The 21,448-nt window shown below is 42.3% G+C and overlaps 1 protein-coding gene across 1 annotated transcript in view; it reads right to left on the minus strand.

Moving 5' to 3' along the window:
• Positions 1 to 21,448, minus strand: part of MAPK1 (mitogen-activated protein kinase 1) — a gene marked incomplete in the record, with an annotated part of 532,868 nt that overhangs the window by 356,033 nt on the left and 155,387 nt on the right. Inside the window, 1 exon segment of the mRNA XM_053701940.1 lies at positions 4,650 to 4,832. Within this exon segment, the coding sequence (XP_053557915.1) occupies positions 4,650 to 4,832 (183 nt within the window).

The following is a 21,448-nucleotide window of genomic DNA, read 5'->3' on the forward strand; positions in this document are numbered from 1 at the left end:
TTGTAGAAGGAGATCACTGCATTCAATAGGCAATACTCTCCTCACATCCCTCTGACATTCACTGCACGCTGAGAGGAAAACCGGGCTCCAACTTGCTGCGGAGCGCATATCAACGTAGAATCTAGCACAAACTTACTTCACCACCTCCCTTGGAGGCAAAGTTTGTAAAACTGATTTGTGGGTGTGGTGAGGGGTGTATTTATAGGCATTTTAAGGTTTGGGAAACTTTGCCCCTCCTGGTAGGAATGTATATCCCATACGTCACTAGCTCATGGACTCTTGTTAATTACATGAAAGAAAAAGGCACACCAGGTCTATCCCACTCCTTACTAATAATTTCTGTAAGTCTTTTTGGTATAGGAAAGACGTCAGTACACACCGGTACCGCATAGTATCTATCCAACCTACACAATTTCTCTGGGATTGCCACCGTGTCGCAATCATTCAGAGCCGCTAATACCTCCCCTAGTAACACACAGAGGTTCTCAAGCTTAAATTTAAAATTTAAAATGTCTGAATCCGGTCTCCCCGGATCAGAACCGTCACCGACAGAATGAAGCTCACTGTCCTCATGTTCTGCAAATTGTGACGCAGTATCAGACATGGCTCTCGTGTCATCAGCGCGCTCTGTCCTTAACCCAGAGCTATCGCGCTTGCCCCTTAATTCGGGCATATTATATAATACTTCTTTCATAACATTAGCCATATCATGTAAAGTGATTTGTAAGGGCCTAGATGTACTTGGCGTCTCAATCCTACGCATCTCCCGAGCGGGAGACGCAGGTACTGACACGTGAGGAGAGTTAGGCGGCATAACTTCCCCCTCGTTGTCTGGTGATAGTTTCTCTATCGGTACAGATTGACTTTTATTCAAAGCAATATCAATACAATTGGTACACATCGTTCTCTTGGGCTCCACATTGGCTTTTGAACATGATGAACAAACAGTTTCCTCTGAATCAGACATGTTTAAAACAGACTTAGCAATGAAACTAGCAAGCTTGGAAATCACTTTCAATAAGTTTACAAGCAATATAAAAAACGCTGCAGCGCTTCAAAAATACAGATATAATTAAACAATTCTTAACAAGAAGTGTAATATTAGCAGAGGATTGCACCCATTAGCAAAAGAATGATTAACCCCTCAATACCCAAAACGGATAAAACTGATATCAATTAAGATTTAACGCTTTTAATCACAGTCAAGCACACTGTCACAGATCTGCTGTGACTGATTACCTCCCTCAAAAATTAATTTTGCAGACCCCTGAGCTCTCTAGAGACGTCCTGGATCAAGGAGGAAGAAGCAGGAAGACTGTGCTAGAATTATAACTGCGCAACAAGGCGCTAAAACAAGGGCCCTCCCACACCAATCACAACAGTGGGAGCCCTGAAATAACGGTTTCCATGCAGAAAATATATGTCAGCCATGTGGAAAAAAATCATGTATAAAGAGATTTATCACCAAAGTACCTCACAAAAACGAATAACATGCCAGTAAACGTTTTATTAAAAAATAACATTTTCCAATGTCATGCAAAGTTATCACTAAGCCTGCTACCAGTCGCTACCACTGCAGATAAGGCTTAAGTATTATTTCAGTTTTAACAGTATTTTCTCAGTCAAATTCTAGTCCCTAGAAAATAACTTGACTGCGCATACATTTATCAGCCTGATACCAGTTGCCACTACTGCATTTAAGGCTGTACTTACATCATACGGTAACAGCAGTATTTTCTTAGTCAATTCCATTCCCAGAAAATAATGTACTGCACATACCTCATTTGCGGAGGACCCGCATGCTATTCCCAGTTTCTGAAGTTACCCCACTCCTCAGAATGTCGAGAACAGCCAGTGGATCTTAGTTACGCCTGCTAAGATCATAGAAAAAAAACGCAGGCAGTTTCTTCTTCCAAATACTGCCTGAGATAGAAAAACAGCACACTCCGGTGCCATTTAAAATAACAAACTTTTGATTGAAGAATAGTTAAGTAAAAACTCCAGCTCCTCTCGCGACCTCCTCCTTTGTTGAGGGTTGCAAGAGAATGACTGGGTATGACATGTGAGGGGAGGAGCTATGTAGCAGCTCTGCTTGGGTGATCCTCTTGCAACTTCCTGTTGGGAAGGAGAATATATCCCATAAGTAATGGATGACCCGTGGACTGAACACACTTAACAAGAGAAATCACACAATGCAGCATGTAAATAATACACTGATTAACCCCAACTGTTCAATAAACCCCCTTCAGAGGATATTAGCCATGGATCCTATCAAGGTATAAAGAAGCCACACTGTGACCCTGTTATAGCATTTTAAAATTGAAACCATCTTACCTCCAGGATCCATGCTGTATAACAGAACATAGCCACTCAAGTGTGACAGTCAAAGCAGCGCTCCTGACATGGACTTGAGTGAGAGAAAGCAGGCAGTGAAACTCGTCAACACTGATTGCTTAGGAGCTGTTAGCAGTGGTCTGGATGGTTACACAGAAAAACTTTCCCTGCATCTCCAGACTAACAAATCAATACTCTCATTGAGAGGTTGACATGACTACTTAAAACTCCAGTCCCATCTCAAAAGGCAGATAACCCTTTTTCAGGACTCTCCGTATCTTCTGACACCTCCTAACGTGACAAAAGGCAAAGAATGACTGGGGTAATGAGGAAGTAGGAGGGATATTTAAGCCTTTGGCAGGGGTGACTTTGCCTGCTCCTGGTGGCCAGGTGTTGCATTTACCAACAGTAAGGAATTAAGTTGTGGACTCTCCGTATCTTAGGAAGGAAAATAAATTTATCAGGTAACCTTACATTTTGTTTTCTTTCCTAAGATATGGAGAGTCCACAAAGTCATTAAATTACTAGTGGGGGACCAATACCCAAACTAGAAGACACAATGAACAGGGAGGGAGAACAAGACAGGCAGACCTAAACAGAAGGCACCACCGCTTGAAGAACCTTTCTCCCAAAAGAGGCCTCAGCTGAGGCAAAAGTATCAAATTTAGAAAAAGTATGCAGAGAGGATCAAGTTGCAGCCTTGCAAATCTGTTCCACAGAAGCTTCAGTTTTGAAAGCCCAAGAAGGAGACAGCCCTAGTGGAATGAGCTGTAATTCTCTCAGGAGGCTGCTATCCAGCAGTCTCATAAGCAAAACGAATCATACTTCTCAACCAGAGGGAAAGAGAAGTAGCAGTAGAATTCTGACCTTTATGCTTTCCAGATAAACTAACCAATAGGGCAGAAGACTGGCGAAAATTCTTAGTCGTCTGTAGGCAAAATTCTAGAACACTCACAACATCCAAGTTGTGTAACAGACATTCTTTATGTGAAAAAGGATTGGGACAAAGGAGGAACAATTTTCTGATTAAAATTTCTATACGAAACCACTTTAGGAAGTAACGCCTTAGCCGCATGAAAGTTAAGGTAAGGCGAACCGCTGCAAAGCTGAGAGTTCCGAAACTCTGAGCAGAGAAAAAGTACCCTAAAAAGGAATTAATTTCATCATACACCAAACTTTACCTCCTCCATTGACAGAGGTAAAGAGAATGACTGGGGATTATGGGTAGGGGAGTTACACTTAACAGCTTTGCTGTGGAGCTCTTTGCCTCCTCCTGCTGGCCAGGAGTGATATTCCCACTAGTAATTGGATGACGTTGTGGACTCTCCATATCCTAGGAAAGAAATAAGTTGTGGTCGCCACACTATATTAAACATAACAGGATAAAAATGTGTATGCGGCCAGGAATACAAGAACTGTGCATGCACTTGGGAGCAAGCCAGCATAACCAAATTATGCAAAAGGATCTTTAATTTAAACATTTATGCTTCCCAGAAAAATTTATTTCATGGTGGTGAGAGTCTACAGTCCATTACTGCAGGAAACTACTCTTCTGTACCACTAGGAGGCAAAATTTTCCAAACCCCAAGAACTCTCTAAAACCCCTCCCACCTCACCAGTATCTCAGTTTAACTTCTAGCCGAGCACAAAGAGGAAGGGAAAGTAATAAGGGGGGGGGGGGGGGGAAGAGAACAAGTGCACAAAAATAGGGGAAAAAACAACCCAGAAAAATACAGAATGCGGTCCGGTGAACGCTTTCAAGAACCAAAGGCATTTCTTCATTCTTCAACCACCTGCCGCAGAGGCAGACAAGACAGGTACTGGTGAGGTGGGAGGAGTTTTTATAGAGTTCTTGGGGTTTGCAAATCTTTGCCTCCTCCTAGTGGTAGGGAAGAGTAATTCCCAGGAGTAATTGATTGTGGACTTTCACCACCTGTATGAAAGAAACAAGTTTACTGGTCCTTTAAGCAATTAGGCTAGATTGCTAAAGCACTCGCTGCTTTGCTCTATGCTTTTCTTCAGTCCCAGTGGGAGGAGGCATGCATTCTACTGCATCTGAAGGCTGTAATTATGTATGCTTTGTTTTGCAGTCTGATCTGATGCATATCCCAATCTCATTTAAATAACTTGCAGATGGGCCTTAACAGAACAATGTAAAACAGAATTTAGCATTTATATTTTTTTCTTAGCAATAAAAAAAAACCAAAAAAAAAAACCATTTTAGTCACCAATATATTTCACGTAAAATGATGCTTTAATCATACATTACATTTATCTAAAATGAGCAACAATTTCAAAATGACCTGAAAGGATACACATCTTTCATTTGCTCGATAGTTGGAGCTCTGATAATATCATTGATTCCAATAATATTTTCATGTTTAAAACGTAGTAAGATTTTGATCTCCCTCAATGTCCTCTGGCAGTACGTCTGGTGCTCAAAGGGGCTGATTTTCTTGATAGCAACACGTACTTTGTTGACATTGTCATAAGCAGAGCTTTAAAAAAAAAAAAAAAAATTGCACGTTAAATTAACAAGTACATTAAGAGATATGATAATGACAATCTAAAAGGAAACAGTGCCTAAACATTATGCCAACTGTACATTTAACTGTAAAAATAAAGACCAGTATACCATTTGCAACATGTGTTAGTTGTCTTCAACAGTTTACTAAACAATTATACACTAGAAAAAAATATTGACATGCTTAAATCCAAACACAGCCTCTCACACTGCACATAATCTATCCATCCCAAGCCTACACTATACAGCTAATAATTATAGATGAAAAAAAATCCACATTACAATGCACCATTACAGACAATTGGCCAGTCAGTGTAAATGTAGTGTGTATTGTATTCAGAGTCAAGCAGCTAATCACACTGTCATTGCATTATGCTGATTAGCTAATGGCTTCATTTGCCAATAACCAGAGTTGCATTGTAAAAAGATGAAAATGCAGTGTCATTTAAGTCCATATAGTTGAATCAAGACTAAATGTTAGAATCCCCCCCCCCCCCCCTCCACACACCATTTTGCAGACCTAATGTCACTTTTGCTATGATTCAGAGCACCACGTTCTGGCAACAAGCATCTGAGTGGTATTCAAAGTACATACATAACAAGTGGAAGTATAGCGTATAAATCAGAGTTTCTTTTCCAATGTCCTACCACTAATTCATCCAGGTGGTTAACCACACCCATCCACAGAACTCCATGTGCTGAGTGTATACTCAGACACCACAGATTGGCAGCAATCAGTCATTACCCACACAACACAGCAACTTGAGCAATATTTTCTCATGACTATGCAGCTTACATGAGCACAGATACAAATTACCAGAATTGCAGAATACTTTAAATAGATGGACATCCACCGAGAATGACAATGATGAATGACAAAGCTTTGGCCACCTATTTCCGCCATTGTCCTTCCCTATGATTTCAGATTTATATGTCTAAAAATACAAAAACATAATTTATGCTTACCTGATAAATTTATTTCTCTTGTAGTGTAGTCAGTCCACGGGTCATCCATTACTTATGGAATATATCTCTTCCTAACAGGAAGCTGCAAGAGGATCACCCAGCAGAGCTGCTACATAGCTCCTCCCCTCACATGTCATATTCAGTCATTCGACCAAAGCAGACGAGAAAGGAGAAACCATAGGGTGCAGTGGTGACTGGAGTTTAATTAAAATTTAGGTCTGCCTTAAAGACAGGGCGGGCCGTGGATTGACTACACTACAAGAGAAATAAATTTATCAGGTAAGCATAAATTATGTTTTCTCTTGTTAAGTGTAGTCAGTCCACGGGTCATCCATTACTTATGGAATACCAATACCAAAGCTAAAGTACACGGATGAAGGGAGGGACAAGGCAGGAACATTAAACAGAAGGAACCACTGCCTGAAGTACCTTTCTCCCAAAAATAGCCTCCGAAGAAGCAAGTGTGTCAAATTTGTAAAATTTTGAAAAGGTGTGAAGCGAAGACCAAGTCGCAGCCTTGCAAATCTGTTCAACAGAGGCCTCATTTTTAAAGGCCCAGGTGGAAGCCACAGCTCTAGTAGAATGAGCAGTAATCCTTTCAGGAGGCTGCTGTCCAGCAGTCTCATAGGCTAAACGTATTATGCTACGAAGCCAAAAAGAGAGGTAGCCGAAGCCTTTTGACCTCTTCTCTGTCCAGAGTAAACGACAAACAGGGAAGAAGTTTGACGAAAATCTTTAGTTGCCTGCAAATAGAACTTCTGGGCACGGACTACGTCCAAATTATGCAAAAGTCGTTCCTTCTTTGAAGAAGGGTTAGGACACAGTGATGGAACAACAATCTCTTGATTGATATTCCTTTTAGTAACTACCTTAGGTAAGAACCCAGGTTTAGTACGCAGAACTACCTTGTCTGAATGAAAAATCAGATAAGGAGAATCACAATGTAAGGCAGATAACTCAGAGACTCCTCGAGCCGAGGAAATAGCCATCAAAAACAAAACCTTCCAGGATAACAGCTTGATATCAATGGAATGAAGGGGTTCAAATGGAACGCCTTGAAGAACATTAAGAACTAAGTTTAAGCTCCACGGCGGAGCAACAGTCTTAAACACAGGCTTAATCCTAGTTAAAGCCTGACAAAAAGCCTGAACGTCTGGAACTTCAGCCAGACGTTTGTGTAGACGAATAGACAGAGCAGAAATCTGTCCCTTTAACGAACTAGCAGATAAGCCCTTTTCTAAACCCTCTTGTAGAAAAGACAATATCCTAGGAATCCTAACCTTACTCCATGAGTAACTCTTGGATTCGCACCAATATAAATATTTACGCCATATCTTATGGTAAATTTTTCTGGTAACAGGCTTCCTAGCCTGTATTAAGGTATCAATAACCGACTCAGAGAAGCCACGCTTTGATAGAATCAAGCGTTCAATCTCCATGCAGTCAGCCTCAGAGAAAACATAATTTATGCTTACCTGATAAATTCCTTTCTTCTGTAGTGTGATCAGTCCACGGGTCATCATTACTTCTGGGATATTACTCCTCCCCAACAGGAAGTGCAAGAGGATTCACCCAGCAGAGCTGCATATAGCTCCTCCCCTCTACGTCACTCCCAGTCATTCGACCAAGGACCAACGAGAAAGGAAAAGCCAAGGGTGAAGTGGTGACTGGAGTATAAATTAAAAAATATTTACCTGCCTTAAAAACAGGGCGGGCCGTGGACTGATCACACTACAGAAGAAAGGAATTTATCAGGTAAGCATAAATTATGTTTTCTTCTGTTAAGTGTGATCAGTCCACGGGTCATCATTACTTCTGGGATACCAATAACAAAGCAAAAGTACACGGGTGACGGGAGGGATAGGCAGGCTCTTTATACAGAAGGAACCACTGCCTGAAGAACCTTTCTCCCAAAAATAGCCTCCGATGAAGCAAAAGTGTCAAATTTGTAAAATTTGGAAAAAGTATGAAGCGAAGACCAAGTTGCAGCCTTGCAAATCTGTTCAACAGAGGCCTCATTCTTGAAGGCCCAAGTGGAAGCCACAGCTCTAGTAGAATGAGCTGTAATTCTTTCAGGAGGCTGCTGTCCAGCAGTCTCATAAGCTAAACGAATTATGCTACGAAGCCAAAAAGAAAGAGAGGTAGCGGAAGCTTTTTGACCTCTCCTCTGCCCAGAGTAAATGACAAACAGAGAAGACGTTTGTCGAAATTCCTTAGTTGCCTGTAAGTAAAATTTTAGAGCACGGACTACATCCAGGTTGTGCAGTAGACGTTCTTTCTTTGAAGAAGGATTTGGGCATAAAGAAGGAACAACAATCTCTTGATTGATATTCCTGTTAGTAACTACCTTAGCTAAGAACCCAGGTTTAGTACGCAGGACTACCTTATCCGAATGAAAAATCAAATAAGGAGAATCACAATGTAAGGCTGATAATTCAGAGACTCTTCGAGCCGAGGAAATAGCCATTAAAAATAGAACTTTCCAAGATAACAACTTTATATCAATGGAATGAAGGGGTTCAAACGGAACGCCCTGTAAAACATTAAGAACAAGGTTTAAACTCCATGGTGGAGCAACAGTTTTAAACACAGGCTTAATCCTGGCCAAAGCCTGACAAAAAGCCTGGACGTCAGGAACTTCTGACAGACGTTTGTGTAACAGAATGGACAGAGCTGAGATCTGTCCCTTTAATGAACTAGCAGATAAACCCTTTTCTAAACCTTCTTGTAGAAAAGACAATATCCTAGGAATCCTAACCTTACTCCAAGAGTAACCTTTGGATTCACACCAATATAGGTATTTACGCCATATCTTATGGTAAATCTTTCTGGTAACAGGTTTCCTAGCCTGTATTAAGGTATCAATAACTGACTCAGAAAACCCACGTCTTGATAAAATCAAGCGTTCAATTTCCAAGCAGTCAGCTTCAGAGAAGTTAGATTTTGATGTTTGAAGGGACCCTGTATCAGAAGGTCCTGTTTCAGAGGTAGAGACCAAGGTGGACAGGATGACATGTCCACCAGGTCTGCATACCAAGTCCTGCGTGGCCACGCAGGTGCTATTAGAATCACTGATGCTCTCTCTTGTTTGATTCTGGCAATCAATCGAGGAAGTAACGGGAAGGGTGGAAACACGTAAGCCATCCTGAAGTCCCAAGGTGCTGTCAGAGCATCTATCAGGACTGCTCCTGGATCCCTGGATCTGGACCCGTAACGAGGAAGCTTGGCGTTCTGTCGAGACGCCATGAGATCTATCTCTGGTTTGCCCCAACGTCGAAGTATTTGGGCAAAGACCTCCGGATGAAGTTCCCACTCCCCCGGATGAAAAGTCTGACGACTTAAGAAATCCGCCTCCCAGTTCTCCACTCCCGGGATGTGGATTGCTGACAGGTGGCAAGAGTGAGACTCTGCCCAGCGAATTATCTTTGATACTTCCATCATAGCTAGGGAGCTTCTTGTCCCTCCCTGATGGTTGATGTAAGCTACAGTCGTGATGTTGTCCGACTGAAACCTGATGAAGCCCCGAGTTGTCAACTGGGGCCAAGCCAGGAGGGCATTGAGAACTGCTCTCAATTCCAGAATGTTTATTGGCAGGAGACTCTCCTCCTGACTCCATTGTCCCTGAGCCTTCAGAGAATTCCAGACGGCACCCCAACCTAGAAGGCTGGCGTCTGTTGTTACAATTGTCCAGTCTGGTCTGCTGAATGGCATCCCCCTGGACAGATGTGGCCGAGAAAGCCACCATAGAAGAGAATTTCTGGTCTCTTGATCCAGATTCAGAGAAGGGGATAAGTCTGAGTAATCCCCATTCCACTGACTTAGCATGCACAGTTGCAGTGGTCTGAGGTGTAAGCGTGCAAAGGGTACTATGTCCATTGCCGCTACCATTAAGCCGATTACCTCCATGCATTGAGCCACTGACGGGTGTTGAATGGAATGAAGGGTGCGGCAAGCACTTTGAAGTCTTGTTAGCCTGTCCTCTGTCAGGTAAATCTTCATTTCTACAGAATCTATAAGAGTCCCCAGGAAGGGAACTCTTGTGAGTGGAACGAGTGAACTTTTCTTTTCGTTCACCTTCCATCCATGTGACCTTAGAAATGCCAGCACTAACTCTGTATGAGACTTGGCAGTTTGAAAGCTTGAAGCTTATATCAGAATGTCGTCTAGGTATGGAGCTACCGAGATTCCCCGCGGTCTTAGTACCGCCAGAAGAGCACCCAGAACCTTTGTGAAGATTCTTGGAGCTGTAGCCAATCCGAATGGAAGAGCCACAAACTGGTAATGCCTGTCTAGGAAGGCAAACCTTAGGTACCGATAATGATCTTTGTGAATCGGTATGTGAAGGTAAGCATCTTTTAAATCTACAGTGGTCATGTACTGACCCTCTTGGATCATAGGTAAAATTGTCCGAATAGTCTCCATCTTGAACGATGGAACTCTTAGGAATTTGTTTAGGATCTTTAAGTCCAGGATTGGTCTGAAAGTTCCCTCTTTTTTGGGAACCACAGATTTGAGTAAAACCCCTGTCCCTGTTCCGATCGTGGAACTGGATGGATTACTCCCATTAACAAGAGCTCTTGTATGCAGCGTAGAAACGCCTCTTTCTTTGTCTGGATTGTTGACAATCTTGACAGATGAAATCTCTCTCTTGGAGGAGAGTATTTGAAGTCCAGTAGGTATCCCTGAGATATTATCTCTAGCGCCCAGGGATCCTGAACATCTCTTGCCCAAGCCTGGGCGAAGAGAGAAAGTCTGCCCCCCACTAGATCCGATCCCGGATCGGGGGCCCTCAATTCATGCTGTTTTAGGGGCAACAGCAGGTTTCCTAGTCTGCTTGCCCTTGTTCCAGGACTGGTTAGGTTTCCAGCCTTGTCTGTAGCGAGCAACAGCTCCTTCCTGTTTTGGTGCAGAGGAAGTTGATGCTGCTCCTGCTTTGAAATTACGAAAGGAACGAAAATTAGACTGTCTAGTCTTGGCTTTGGCTTTGTCCTGAGGCAGGGCATGGCCTTTACCTCCTGTAATGTCAGCGATAATCTCTTTCAACCCGGGTCCGAATAAGGTCTGCCCTTTGAAAGGTATATTAAGCAATTTAGACTTAGAAGTAACATCAGCTGACCAGGATTTTAGCCACAGCGCCCTGCGTGCCTGAATGGCGAATCCTGAATTTTTCGCCGTAAGTTTAGTAAGATGTACTACGGCCTCCGAAATGAATGAATTAGCTAGTTTAAGGACTCTAAGCCTGTCCGTAATGTCGTCCAGAGTAGCTGAACCAATGTTCTCTTCCAGAGACTCAATCCAGAATGCCGCTGCAGCCATGATCGGCGCAATGCATGCAAGGGGTTGCAATATAAAACCTTGTTGAACAAACATTTTCTTAAGGTAACCCTCTAACTTTTTATCCATTGGATCTGAAAAAGCACAGCTATCCTCCACCGGGATAGTGGTACGCTTAGCTAAGGTAGAAACTGCTCCCTCCACCTTAGGGACCGTTTGCCATAAGTCCCTTGTGGTGGCGTCTATTGGAAACATTTTTCTAAATATCGGAGGGGGTGAGAACGGCACACCGGGTCTATCCCACTCCTTAGTAACAATTTCAGTAAGTCTCTTAGGTATAGGAAAAACCTCAGTACTCGTCGGTACCGCAAAATATTTATCCAACCTACACATTTTCTCTGGTATTGCAACTGTGTTACAATCATTCAGAGCCGCTAACACCTCCCCTAGTAATACACGGAGGTTTTCCAGTTTAAATTTAAAATTTGAAATATCTGAATCCAGTCTGTTTGGATCAGAACCGTCACCCACAGAATGAAGTTCTCCGTCCTCATGTTCTGCCACCTGTGACGCAGTGTCTGACATGGCCCTAATATTATCAGCGCACTCTGTTCTCACCCCAGAGTGATCACGCTTACCTCTTAGTTCTGGTAATTTAGCCAAAACCTCAGTCATAACAGTAGCCATATCCTGTAATGTGATTTGTAATGGCCGCCCAGATGTACTCGGCGCTACAATATCACGCACCTCCCTCTGAGCGGGAGATGTAGGTACTGACACGTGAGGCGAGTTAGTCGGCATAACTCTCCCCTCGTTGTTTGGTGAAATTTGTTTAATTTGTACAGATTGACTTTTATTTAAAGTAGCATCAATACAGTTAGTACATAAATTTCTATTGGGCTCCACTTTGGCATTGCAACAAATGACACAGGTATCATCCTCTGAATCAGACATGTTTAACACACTAGCAAATAAACTTGCAACTTGGAAATACAATTCAATTAGAATAATATTAAAACGTACTGTGCCTTTAAGAAGCACAGAAGATTTATGACAGTTGAAAATTAATAAATTGAAACAGTTATAGCCTCAATCCTTGTAAACAACACAACTTTAGCAAAGGTTTAATCCCATTAGCAAAGAAAACAAATTCTGAAAGCAGGAAACAAATTACAGAATAAACGTTTTTTATCTCAGTCAAACTATAATTCTCACAGCTCTGCTGAGAGAAATTACCTCCCTCAAAATAAGTTTTGAAGACCCCTGAGCTCTGTAGAGATGAACCGGATCATGCAGGGAATACAATGAGTTGCTGACTGAAATATTTGATGCGTAGTGAAAGCGCCAAAAAACGGCCCCTCCCCCTCACACACAGCAGTGAGGGAGAACAGAAACTGTCAGAAAACAGATTAAGCAACTGCCAAGTGGAAAAATAGTGCCCAAACATTTATTCACTCAGTACCTCAGCAAATGAAAACGATTTTACATTCCAGCAAAAACGTTAAACATAATCTCTAGTTATTAAACAGCTTTATGTATTTCATACAGTGTAATTCTAGTGAAGTACCATTCCCCAGAATACTGAAGTGTAAAGTATACATACATGACATATCGGTATGGCAGGATTTTCTCATCAATTCCATTGTCAGAAAATAAAAACTGCTACATACCTCTATGCAGATTCATCTGCCCGCTGTCCCCTGATCTGAAGTTTACCTCTCCTCAGATGGCCGAGAAACAGCAATATGATCTTAACTACTCCGGCTAAAATCATAACAAAAACTCTGGTAGATTCTTCTTCAAACTCTGCCAGAGAGATAATAACACACTCCGGTGCTATTTTAAAATAACAAACTTTTGATTGAAGATATAAAACTAAGTATAATCACCATAGTCCTCTCACACATCCTATCTAGTCGTTGGGTGCAAGAGAATGACTGGGAGTGACGTAGAGGGGAGGAGCTATATGCAGCTCTGCTGGGTGAATCCTCTTGCACTTCCTGTTGGGGAGGAGTAATATCCCAGAAGTAATGATGACCCGTGGACTGATCACACTTAACAGAAGAAATTAGATTTGGATGGTTGAAAGGACCCTGAATTAGAAGGTCCTGTCTCAGAGGCAGAGACCACGGTGGACAGGACGACATGTCCACTAGGTCTGCATACCAGGTCCTGCGTGGCCACGCAGGCGCTATCAGAATCACCGAAGCTCTCTCCTGTTTGATCTTGGCAATCAAACGAGGAAGCATCGGGAATGGTGGAAACACATAAGCCATGTTGAAGACCCAAGGGGCTGTCAGAGCATCTATCAGCACCGCTCCCGGGTCCCTGGACCTGGATCCGTAACAAGGAAGCTTGGCGTTCTGGCGAGACGCCATGAGATCCAGATCTGGCTTGCCCCAACGAAGAATCAGTTGAGCAAAGACCTCCAGATGAAGTTCCCACTCCCCCGAATGAAAAGACTGGCGACTTAGAAAATCCGCCTCCCAGTTCTCTACGCCTGGGATGTAAATTGCTGACAGGTGGCAAGAGTGAGACTCTACCCAGCGAATTATCTTTGAGACTTCCAACATCGCTAGGGAACTTCTGGTTCCCCCTTGATGGTTTATGTAAGCCACAGTCGTGATGTTGTCCGACTGAAATCTGATGAACCTCAGAGTTGCTAACTGAGGCCAAGCTAGGAGAGCATTGAATATTGCTCTTAATTCCAGAATATTTATTGGGAGGAGTTTCTCCTCCTGAGTCCATAATCCCTGAGCTTTCATGGAGTTCCAGACTGTACCGCAGCCTAGAAGGCTGGCGTCTGTTACAATCGTCCAATCTGGCCTGCGAAAGGTCATCAACATGGACAGATGTGGCCGAGAGAGCCACCATAGAAGAGAATCTCTGGTCTCTTGATCCAGACTTAGTAGGGGGGACAAATCTGAGTAATCCCCGTTCCACTGACTTAGCATGCACAATTGCAGCAGTCTGAGATGCAGGCGCGCAAATGGTACTATGTCCATTGCCGCTACCATTAAGCCGATTACTTCCATGCACTGAGCTACTGACGGGTGTGGAATGGAATGAAGGACACTGCAAGCATTTAGAAGTTTTGATAACCTGTCCTCTGTCAGGTAAATTTTCATCTCTACAGAATCTATAAGAGTCCCTAGAAAGGGAACTCTTGTAAGTGGTAATAGAGAACTCATTTCCACGTTCACCTTCCACCCATGCGACCTCAGAAATGCCAGAACTATCTCTGTATGAGACTTGGCAGTTTGAAAACTTGACGCTTGTATCAGAATGTCGTCTAGGTACGGAGTCACCGCTATGCCTCGCGGTCTTAGTACCGCCAGAAGTGAGCCCAGAACTTTTGTAAAGATTCTTGGAGCCGTAGCTAATCCGAAGGGAAGAGCTACAAACTGGCAATGCCTGTCTAGGAAAGCAAATCTTAGGTACCGATAATGATCCTTGTGAATCGGTATGTGAAGGTAGGCATCCTTTAAATCCACTGTGGTCATGTACTGACCCTCTTGGATCATGGGAAGGATGGTTCGAATAGTTTCCATTTTGAATGATGGAACTCTTAGAAATTTGTTTAGGATTTTTAAGTCCAAGATTGGTCTGAAGGTTCCCTCTTTCTTGGGAACCACAAATAGATTTGAATAGAATCCCTGCCCGTGTTCCGTCCGCGGAACTGGGTGGATCACCCCCATTAGTAAAAGGTCTTGTACACAGCGTAGAAACGCCTCTTTCTTTATTTGGTTTGCTGATAACCTTGAAGGATGAAATCTCCCTCGTGGAGGAGAAGTTTTGAAGTCCAGGAGAAATCCCTGAGATATGATTTCCAACGCCAAGGGATCCTGGACATCTCTTGACCAAGCCTGGGAGAAGAGAGAAAGTGTGCCCCCCACTAGATCAGTTTCCGGATAGGGGGCCCTCTCTTCATGCTGTCTTGGAAGCAGCAGCAGGTTTCTTGGCCTGCCTGCCCTTGTTCCAGGACTGGTTAACTTTCCAGCCCTGCCTGTAACGAGCAACAGCTCCTTCCTATTTTGGAGCGGAGGAAGTTGATGCTGCTCCAGCCTTGAAGTTACGAAAGGCACGAAAATTAGACTGTTTGGCCTTTGATTTGGCCCTGTCCTGAGGTAGAACATGGCCCTTACCTCAAGTAATGTCAGCTATAATTTCTTTCAAGCCGGACCCGAATAAGGTCTGCCCTTTGAAAGGAATATTAAGCAATTTAGATTTAGAAGTCACGTCAGCTGACCAGGATTTAAGCCATAGCGCTCTGCGCGCTTGGATGGTCGAATCAGGAGTTCTTAGCCGTAAGTTTGGTTAAATGTACGACGGCATCAGAAACAAATGCGTTAGCTAGCTTAAGCGATTTAAGCTTGTTCATAATTTCATCCAATGGAGCTGTGCGAATGGCCTCTTCCAGAGACTCAAACCAGAATGCCGCCGCAGCAGTGACAGGCGCAATGCATGCAAGGGGCTGTAAGATAAAACCTTGTTGAACAAACATTTTCTTAAGGTAACCCTCTAATTTCTTATCCATTGGATCTGAAAAGGCACAACTATCCTCCACCGGGATAGTGGTACGCTTAGCTAAAGTAGAAACTGCTCCCTCCACCTTAGGGACCGTCTGCCATAACTCTCGTGTGGTGGCGTCTATAGGAAACATTTTCCTAAATATGGGAGGAGGGGAAAAGGGCACACCAGGTCTATCCCACTCCTTGCTAATAATCTCTGTAAGCCTTTTAGGTATAGGAAACACGTCAGTACACACCGGTACCGCATAGTATCTATCCAACCTACATAATTTTTCTGGAATTGCAACCGTGTTACAATCATTCAGAGCCGCTAATACCTCCCCCTAGCAATATGTGGAGGTTCTCAAGCTTAAATTTAAAATTAGAAATCTCTGAATCCAGTCTCCCTGGATCAGATCCGTCACCCACAGAATGAAGCTCTCCGTCTTCACGTTCTGCAAACTGTGACGCAGTATCTGACATGGCTCTCACCTCATCCGCGCGCTCTGTCCTTAACCCAGAGCTATCGCGCTTGCCTCTTAATTCTGGCAATTTAGATAATACTTCTGTCATAACAGTAGCCATGTCTTGCAAAGTGATTTGTAAGGGCCTCCCTGATGTACTTGGCGCCACAAAATCACGCACCTCCTGAGCGGGAGGCGAAGGTACTGACACGTGAGGAGAGTTAGTCAGCATAACTTCCCCCTCGTTGTCTGGTGATAATTTCTTTTCATGTAAAGATTTACTTTTATTTAAAGTAGCATCAATGCAATTAGTACATAAATTTCTATTGGGCTCCACATTGGCCTTTAAACATAGTGAACAAAGAGATTCATCTGTGTCAGACATGTTTAAACAGACTAGCAATGAGACTAGCAAGCTTGGAAATACTTTTCTAAATAAATTTACAAGCAATATAAAAAACGCTACTGTGCCTTTAAGAAGCACAAAAAGCTGTCACAGTTGAAATAACAATGAACCAAAATAGTTATAGCAACCAATTTTTCACAGTAAATGTATTAAGTTAGCAAAGGATTGCACCCACCAGCAAATAGATGATTAACCCCTTAATACCCAAAAACGGATAACAATTTAATAATTAACGTTTTTCTCACAGTCAAAACACACTGTCACAGGTCTGCTGTGACTGATTACCTCCCTCAAAATGAATTTTGAAGACCCCTGAGCTCTCTAGAGACGATCTGGATCATGGAGGATGAAGTAGACAGATTGTGACTGAATTTTTACTGCGCAAAAAAAGCGCTAAAATAGGCCCCTCCCACTCATATTACAACAGTGGGGAAGCTCAGAAAACTGTATCTATGCAGAAAACAAAGATGGCCATGTGGTAAAAATCATGCCCCAATAAGTTTTATCACCAAGTACCTCACAAAAAACGATTAACATGCCAGTAAACGTTTTAAACATACATTTGAAAAGTTATGAATTGTTATTAATAAGCCTGCTACCAGTCGCTTTTACTGCAGTTAAGGCTCATACATTATTTCAGTATTAACAGTATTTTCAGAGTCAATTCCATTCCTTAGAAAAATACATTCAGTGTACACACACTCATCAGCCTAATACCAGTCGCTATCACTGCATTTAAGGCTGAACTTACTTTACATTGGTATCAGCAGTATTTTCTCAGTCAATTCCATTCCTCAGAAAAATAATTACTGCACATACCTCATTTGCAGGGGGGCCCTGCATGCTATTCCCTTTCTCTGAAGTTACCTCACTCCTCAGATGAAAACAGCCAGTGGATCTTAGTTACGTCTGCTAAGATCATAGAAAAACGCAGGCAGATTCTTCTTCTAATGCTGCCTGAGAATAAACAGCACACTCCGGTGCCATTTAAAATAAACTTTTGATTGTAGAAATAAACTAAGTTAAAAAAACACCACAGACCTCTCACAGCGACCTATCTAGTTAGGCTGCAAGAGAATGACTGAATATGACATGTGAGGGGAGGAGCTATGTAGCAGCTCTGCTGGGTGATCCTCTTGCAGCTTCCTGTTAGGAAGAGATATATTCCATAAGTAATGGATGACCCGTGGACTGACTACACTTAACAAGAGAAAAGACAAAGTGAGTTATGAGGTCTATAAAAAACATAATTTATGTAAGAACTTACCTGATAAATTCATTTCTTTCATATTAGCAAGAGTCCATGAGCTAGTGACGTATGGGATATACATTCCTACCAGGAGGGGCAAAGTTTCCCAAACCTCAAAATGCCTATAAATACACCCCTCACCACACCCACAATTCAGTTTAACGAATAGCCAAGAAGTGGGGTGATAAAAAAGTGCGAAAGCATATAAAATAAGGAAGTGGAATAATTGTGCTTTATACAAAAATCATAACCACCACAAAAAAAGGGCGGGCCTCATGGACTCTTGCTAATATGAAAGAAATGAATTTATCAGGTAAGTTCTTACATAAATTATGTTTTCTTTCATGTAATTAGCAAGAGTCCATGAGCTAGTGACGTATGGGATAATGATTACCCAAGATGTGGATCTTTCCACGCAAGAGTCACTAGAGAGGGAGGGATAAAATAAAGACAGCCAATTCCTGCTGAAAATAATCCACACCCAAAATAAAGTTTAAAGAAAAACATAAGCAGAAGATTCAAACTGAAACCGCTGCCTGAAGTACTTTTCTACCAAAAACTGCTTCAGAAGAAGAAAATACATCAAAATGGTAGAATTTAGTAAAAGTATGCAAAGAGGACCAAGTTGCTGCTTTGCAAATCTGATCAATCGAAGCTTCATTCCTAAACGCCCAGGAAGTAGAAACTGACCTAGTAGAATGAGCTGTAATCCTTTGAGGCAGAGTTTTACCCGACTCAACATAGGCAAGATGAATTAAAGATTTCAACCAAGATGCCAAAGAAATGGCAGAAGCTTTCTGGCCTTTTCTAGAACCGGAAAAGATAACAAATAAACTAGAAGTCTTTCGGAAAGACTTAGTAGCTTCTACATAATATTTCAAAGCTCTAACAACATCCAAAGAATGCAACGATTTCTCCTTAGAATTCTTAGGATTAGGACATAATGAAGGAACCACAATTTCTCTACTAATGTTGTTGGAATTCACAACTTTAGGTAAAAATTCAAAAGAAGTTCGCAACACCGCCTTATCCTGATGAAAAATCAGAAAAGGAGACTCACAAGAAAGAGCAGATAATTCAGAGACTCTTCTGGCAGAAGAGATTGCCAAAAGGAACAAAACTTTCCAAGAAAGTAATTTAATGTCCAATGAATGCATAGGTTCAAACGGAGGAGCTTGAAGAGCCCCCAGAACCAAATTCAAACTCCAAGGTGGAGAAATTGACTTAATGACAGGTTTTATACGAACCAAAGCCTGTACAAAACAATGAATATCAGGAAGATTAGCAATCTTTCTGTGAAAAAGAACAGAAAGAGCAGAGATTTGTCCTTTCAAAGAACTTGCGGATAAACCTTTATCTAAACCATCCTGAAGAAACTGTAAAATTCTCGGAATTCTAAAAGAATGCCAAGAAAAATGATGAGAAAGACACCAAGAAATATAAGTCCTCCAGACTATAATATATCTCTCTGGATACAGATTTACGAGCCTGTAACATAGTATTAATCACAGAGTCAGAGAAACCTCTTTGACTAAGAATCAAGCGTTCAATCTCCATACCTTTAAATTTAAGGATTTGAGATCCTGATGGGAAAAAGGACCTTGCGACAGAAGGTCTGGTCGTAGCGGAAGAGTCCACGGATGGCAAGAGGCCATCCGGACAAGATCCGCATACCAAAACCTGTGAGGCCATGCCGGAGCTACCAGCAGAACAAACGAGCATTCCTTCAGAATCTTGGAGATTACTCTTGGAAGAAGAACTAGAGGCGGAAAGATATAAGCAGGATGATACTTCCAAGGAAGTGATAATGCATCCACTGCTTCCGCCTGAGGATCCCGGGATCTGGACAGATACCTGGGAAGTTTCTTGTTTAGATGAGACGCCATCAGATCTATTTCTGGAAGCTCCCACATTTGAACAATCTGAAGAAATACCTCTGGGTGAAGAGACCATTCGCCCGGATGCAACGTTTGGCGACTGAGATAATCCGCTTCCCAATTGTCTATACCTGGGATATGAACCACAGAGATTAGACAGGAGCTGGATTCCGCCCAAACCAGAATTCGAGATACTTCTTTCATATCCAGAGGACTGTGAGTCCCTCCTTGATGATTGATGTATGCCACCGTAGTGACATTGTCTGTCTGAAAGCAAATTAACGATTCTCTCTTCAGAAGAGGCCAAGACTGAAGAGCTCTGAAAATTGCACGGAGTTCCAAAATATTGATCGGTAATCCCACCTCCTGAGATTCCCAAACTCCTTGTGCCGTCAGAGATCCCCACACAGCTCCCCAACCTGTGAGACTTGCATCTGTCAAAATTACAGTCCAGGTCGGAAGCACAAAAGAAGCCGCCTGAATTAAACGATGGTGATCTGTCCACCACGTTAGAGAGTGTTGTACAATCGGTTTTAAAGATATTAATTGAGATATCTTTGTGTAATCCTTGCACCATTGATTCAGCATACAGAGCTGAAGAGGTCGCATGTGAAAACGAGCAAAGGGGATCGCGTCCGATGCAGCAGTCATAAGACCTAGAATTTCCATGCATAAGGCTACCGAAGGGAATGATTGTGACTGAAGGTTTCGACAAGCTGAAATCAATTTTAGACGTCTCTTGTCTGTCAAAGACAGAGTCATGGACACTGAATCTATCTGGAAACCCAGAAAGGTTACCCTTGTCCGAGGAATCAATGAACTTTTTGGAGAATTGATCCTCCAACCATGATCTTGAAGAAACAACACAAGTCGATTCGTATGAGATTCTGCTAAATGTAAAGACTGAGCAAGTACCAAGATATCGTCCAAATAAGGAAATACCACAATACCCTGTTCTCTGATTACAGACAGAAGGGCACCGAGAACCTTTGTAAAAATTCTTGGAGCTGTAGCTAGGCCAAACGGCAGAGCCACAAACTGGTAATGCTTGTCCAGAAAAGAGAATCTCAGGAACTGATAATGATCTGGATGAATCGGAATATGCAGATATGCATCCTGTAAATCTATTGTGGACATATAATGCCCTTGCTGAACAAAAGGCAAGATAGTCCTTCCTTACAGTTACCATTTTGAACGTTGGTATCCTTACATAACTATTCAATATTTTTAGATCCAGAACTGGTCTGAAGGAATTCTTCTTTGGTACAATGAAGAGATTTGAATAAAACCCCATCCCCTGTTCCAGAACTGGAACTGGCATAATTACTCCAGTCAACTCTAGATCTGAAACACAATTCAGAAATGCTTGAGCTTTCACTGGATTTACTGGGACACGGGAAAGAAAAAATCTCTTTGCAGGAGGTCTCATCTTGAAACCAATTCTGTGCCCTTCTGAAACAATGTTCTGAATCCAAAGATTGTGAACAGAATTGATCCAAATTTCTTTGAAAAAAACGTAACCTTCCCCCTACCAGCTGAGCAGGAATGAGGGCCGCACCTTCATGTGGACTTAGAAGCAGGCTTTGCCTTTCTAGAAGGCTTGGATTTATTCCAGACTGGAGATGGTTTCCAAACTGAAACTGCTCCTGAGGATGAAGGATCAGGCTTTTGTTCTTTGTTGAAACGAAAGGAACGAAAACAATTATTAGCCCTGTTTTTACCCTTAGATTTTTTATCCTGTGGTAAAAAAGTTCCTTTCCCACCAGTAACAGTTGAGATAATAGAATCCAACTGAGAACCAAATAATTTGTTACCCTGGAAAGAAATGGAAAGTAGAGTTGAT

This window comes from Bombina bombina, chromosome 2 (assembly GCF_027579735.1).
Source record: "Bombina bombina isolate aBomBom1 chromosome 2, aBomBom1.pri, whole genome shotgun sequence".
Taxonomy (NCBI): domain Eukaryota; kingdom Metazoa; phylum Chordata; class Amphibia; order Anura; family Bombinatoridae; genus Bombina; species Bombina bombina.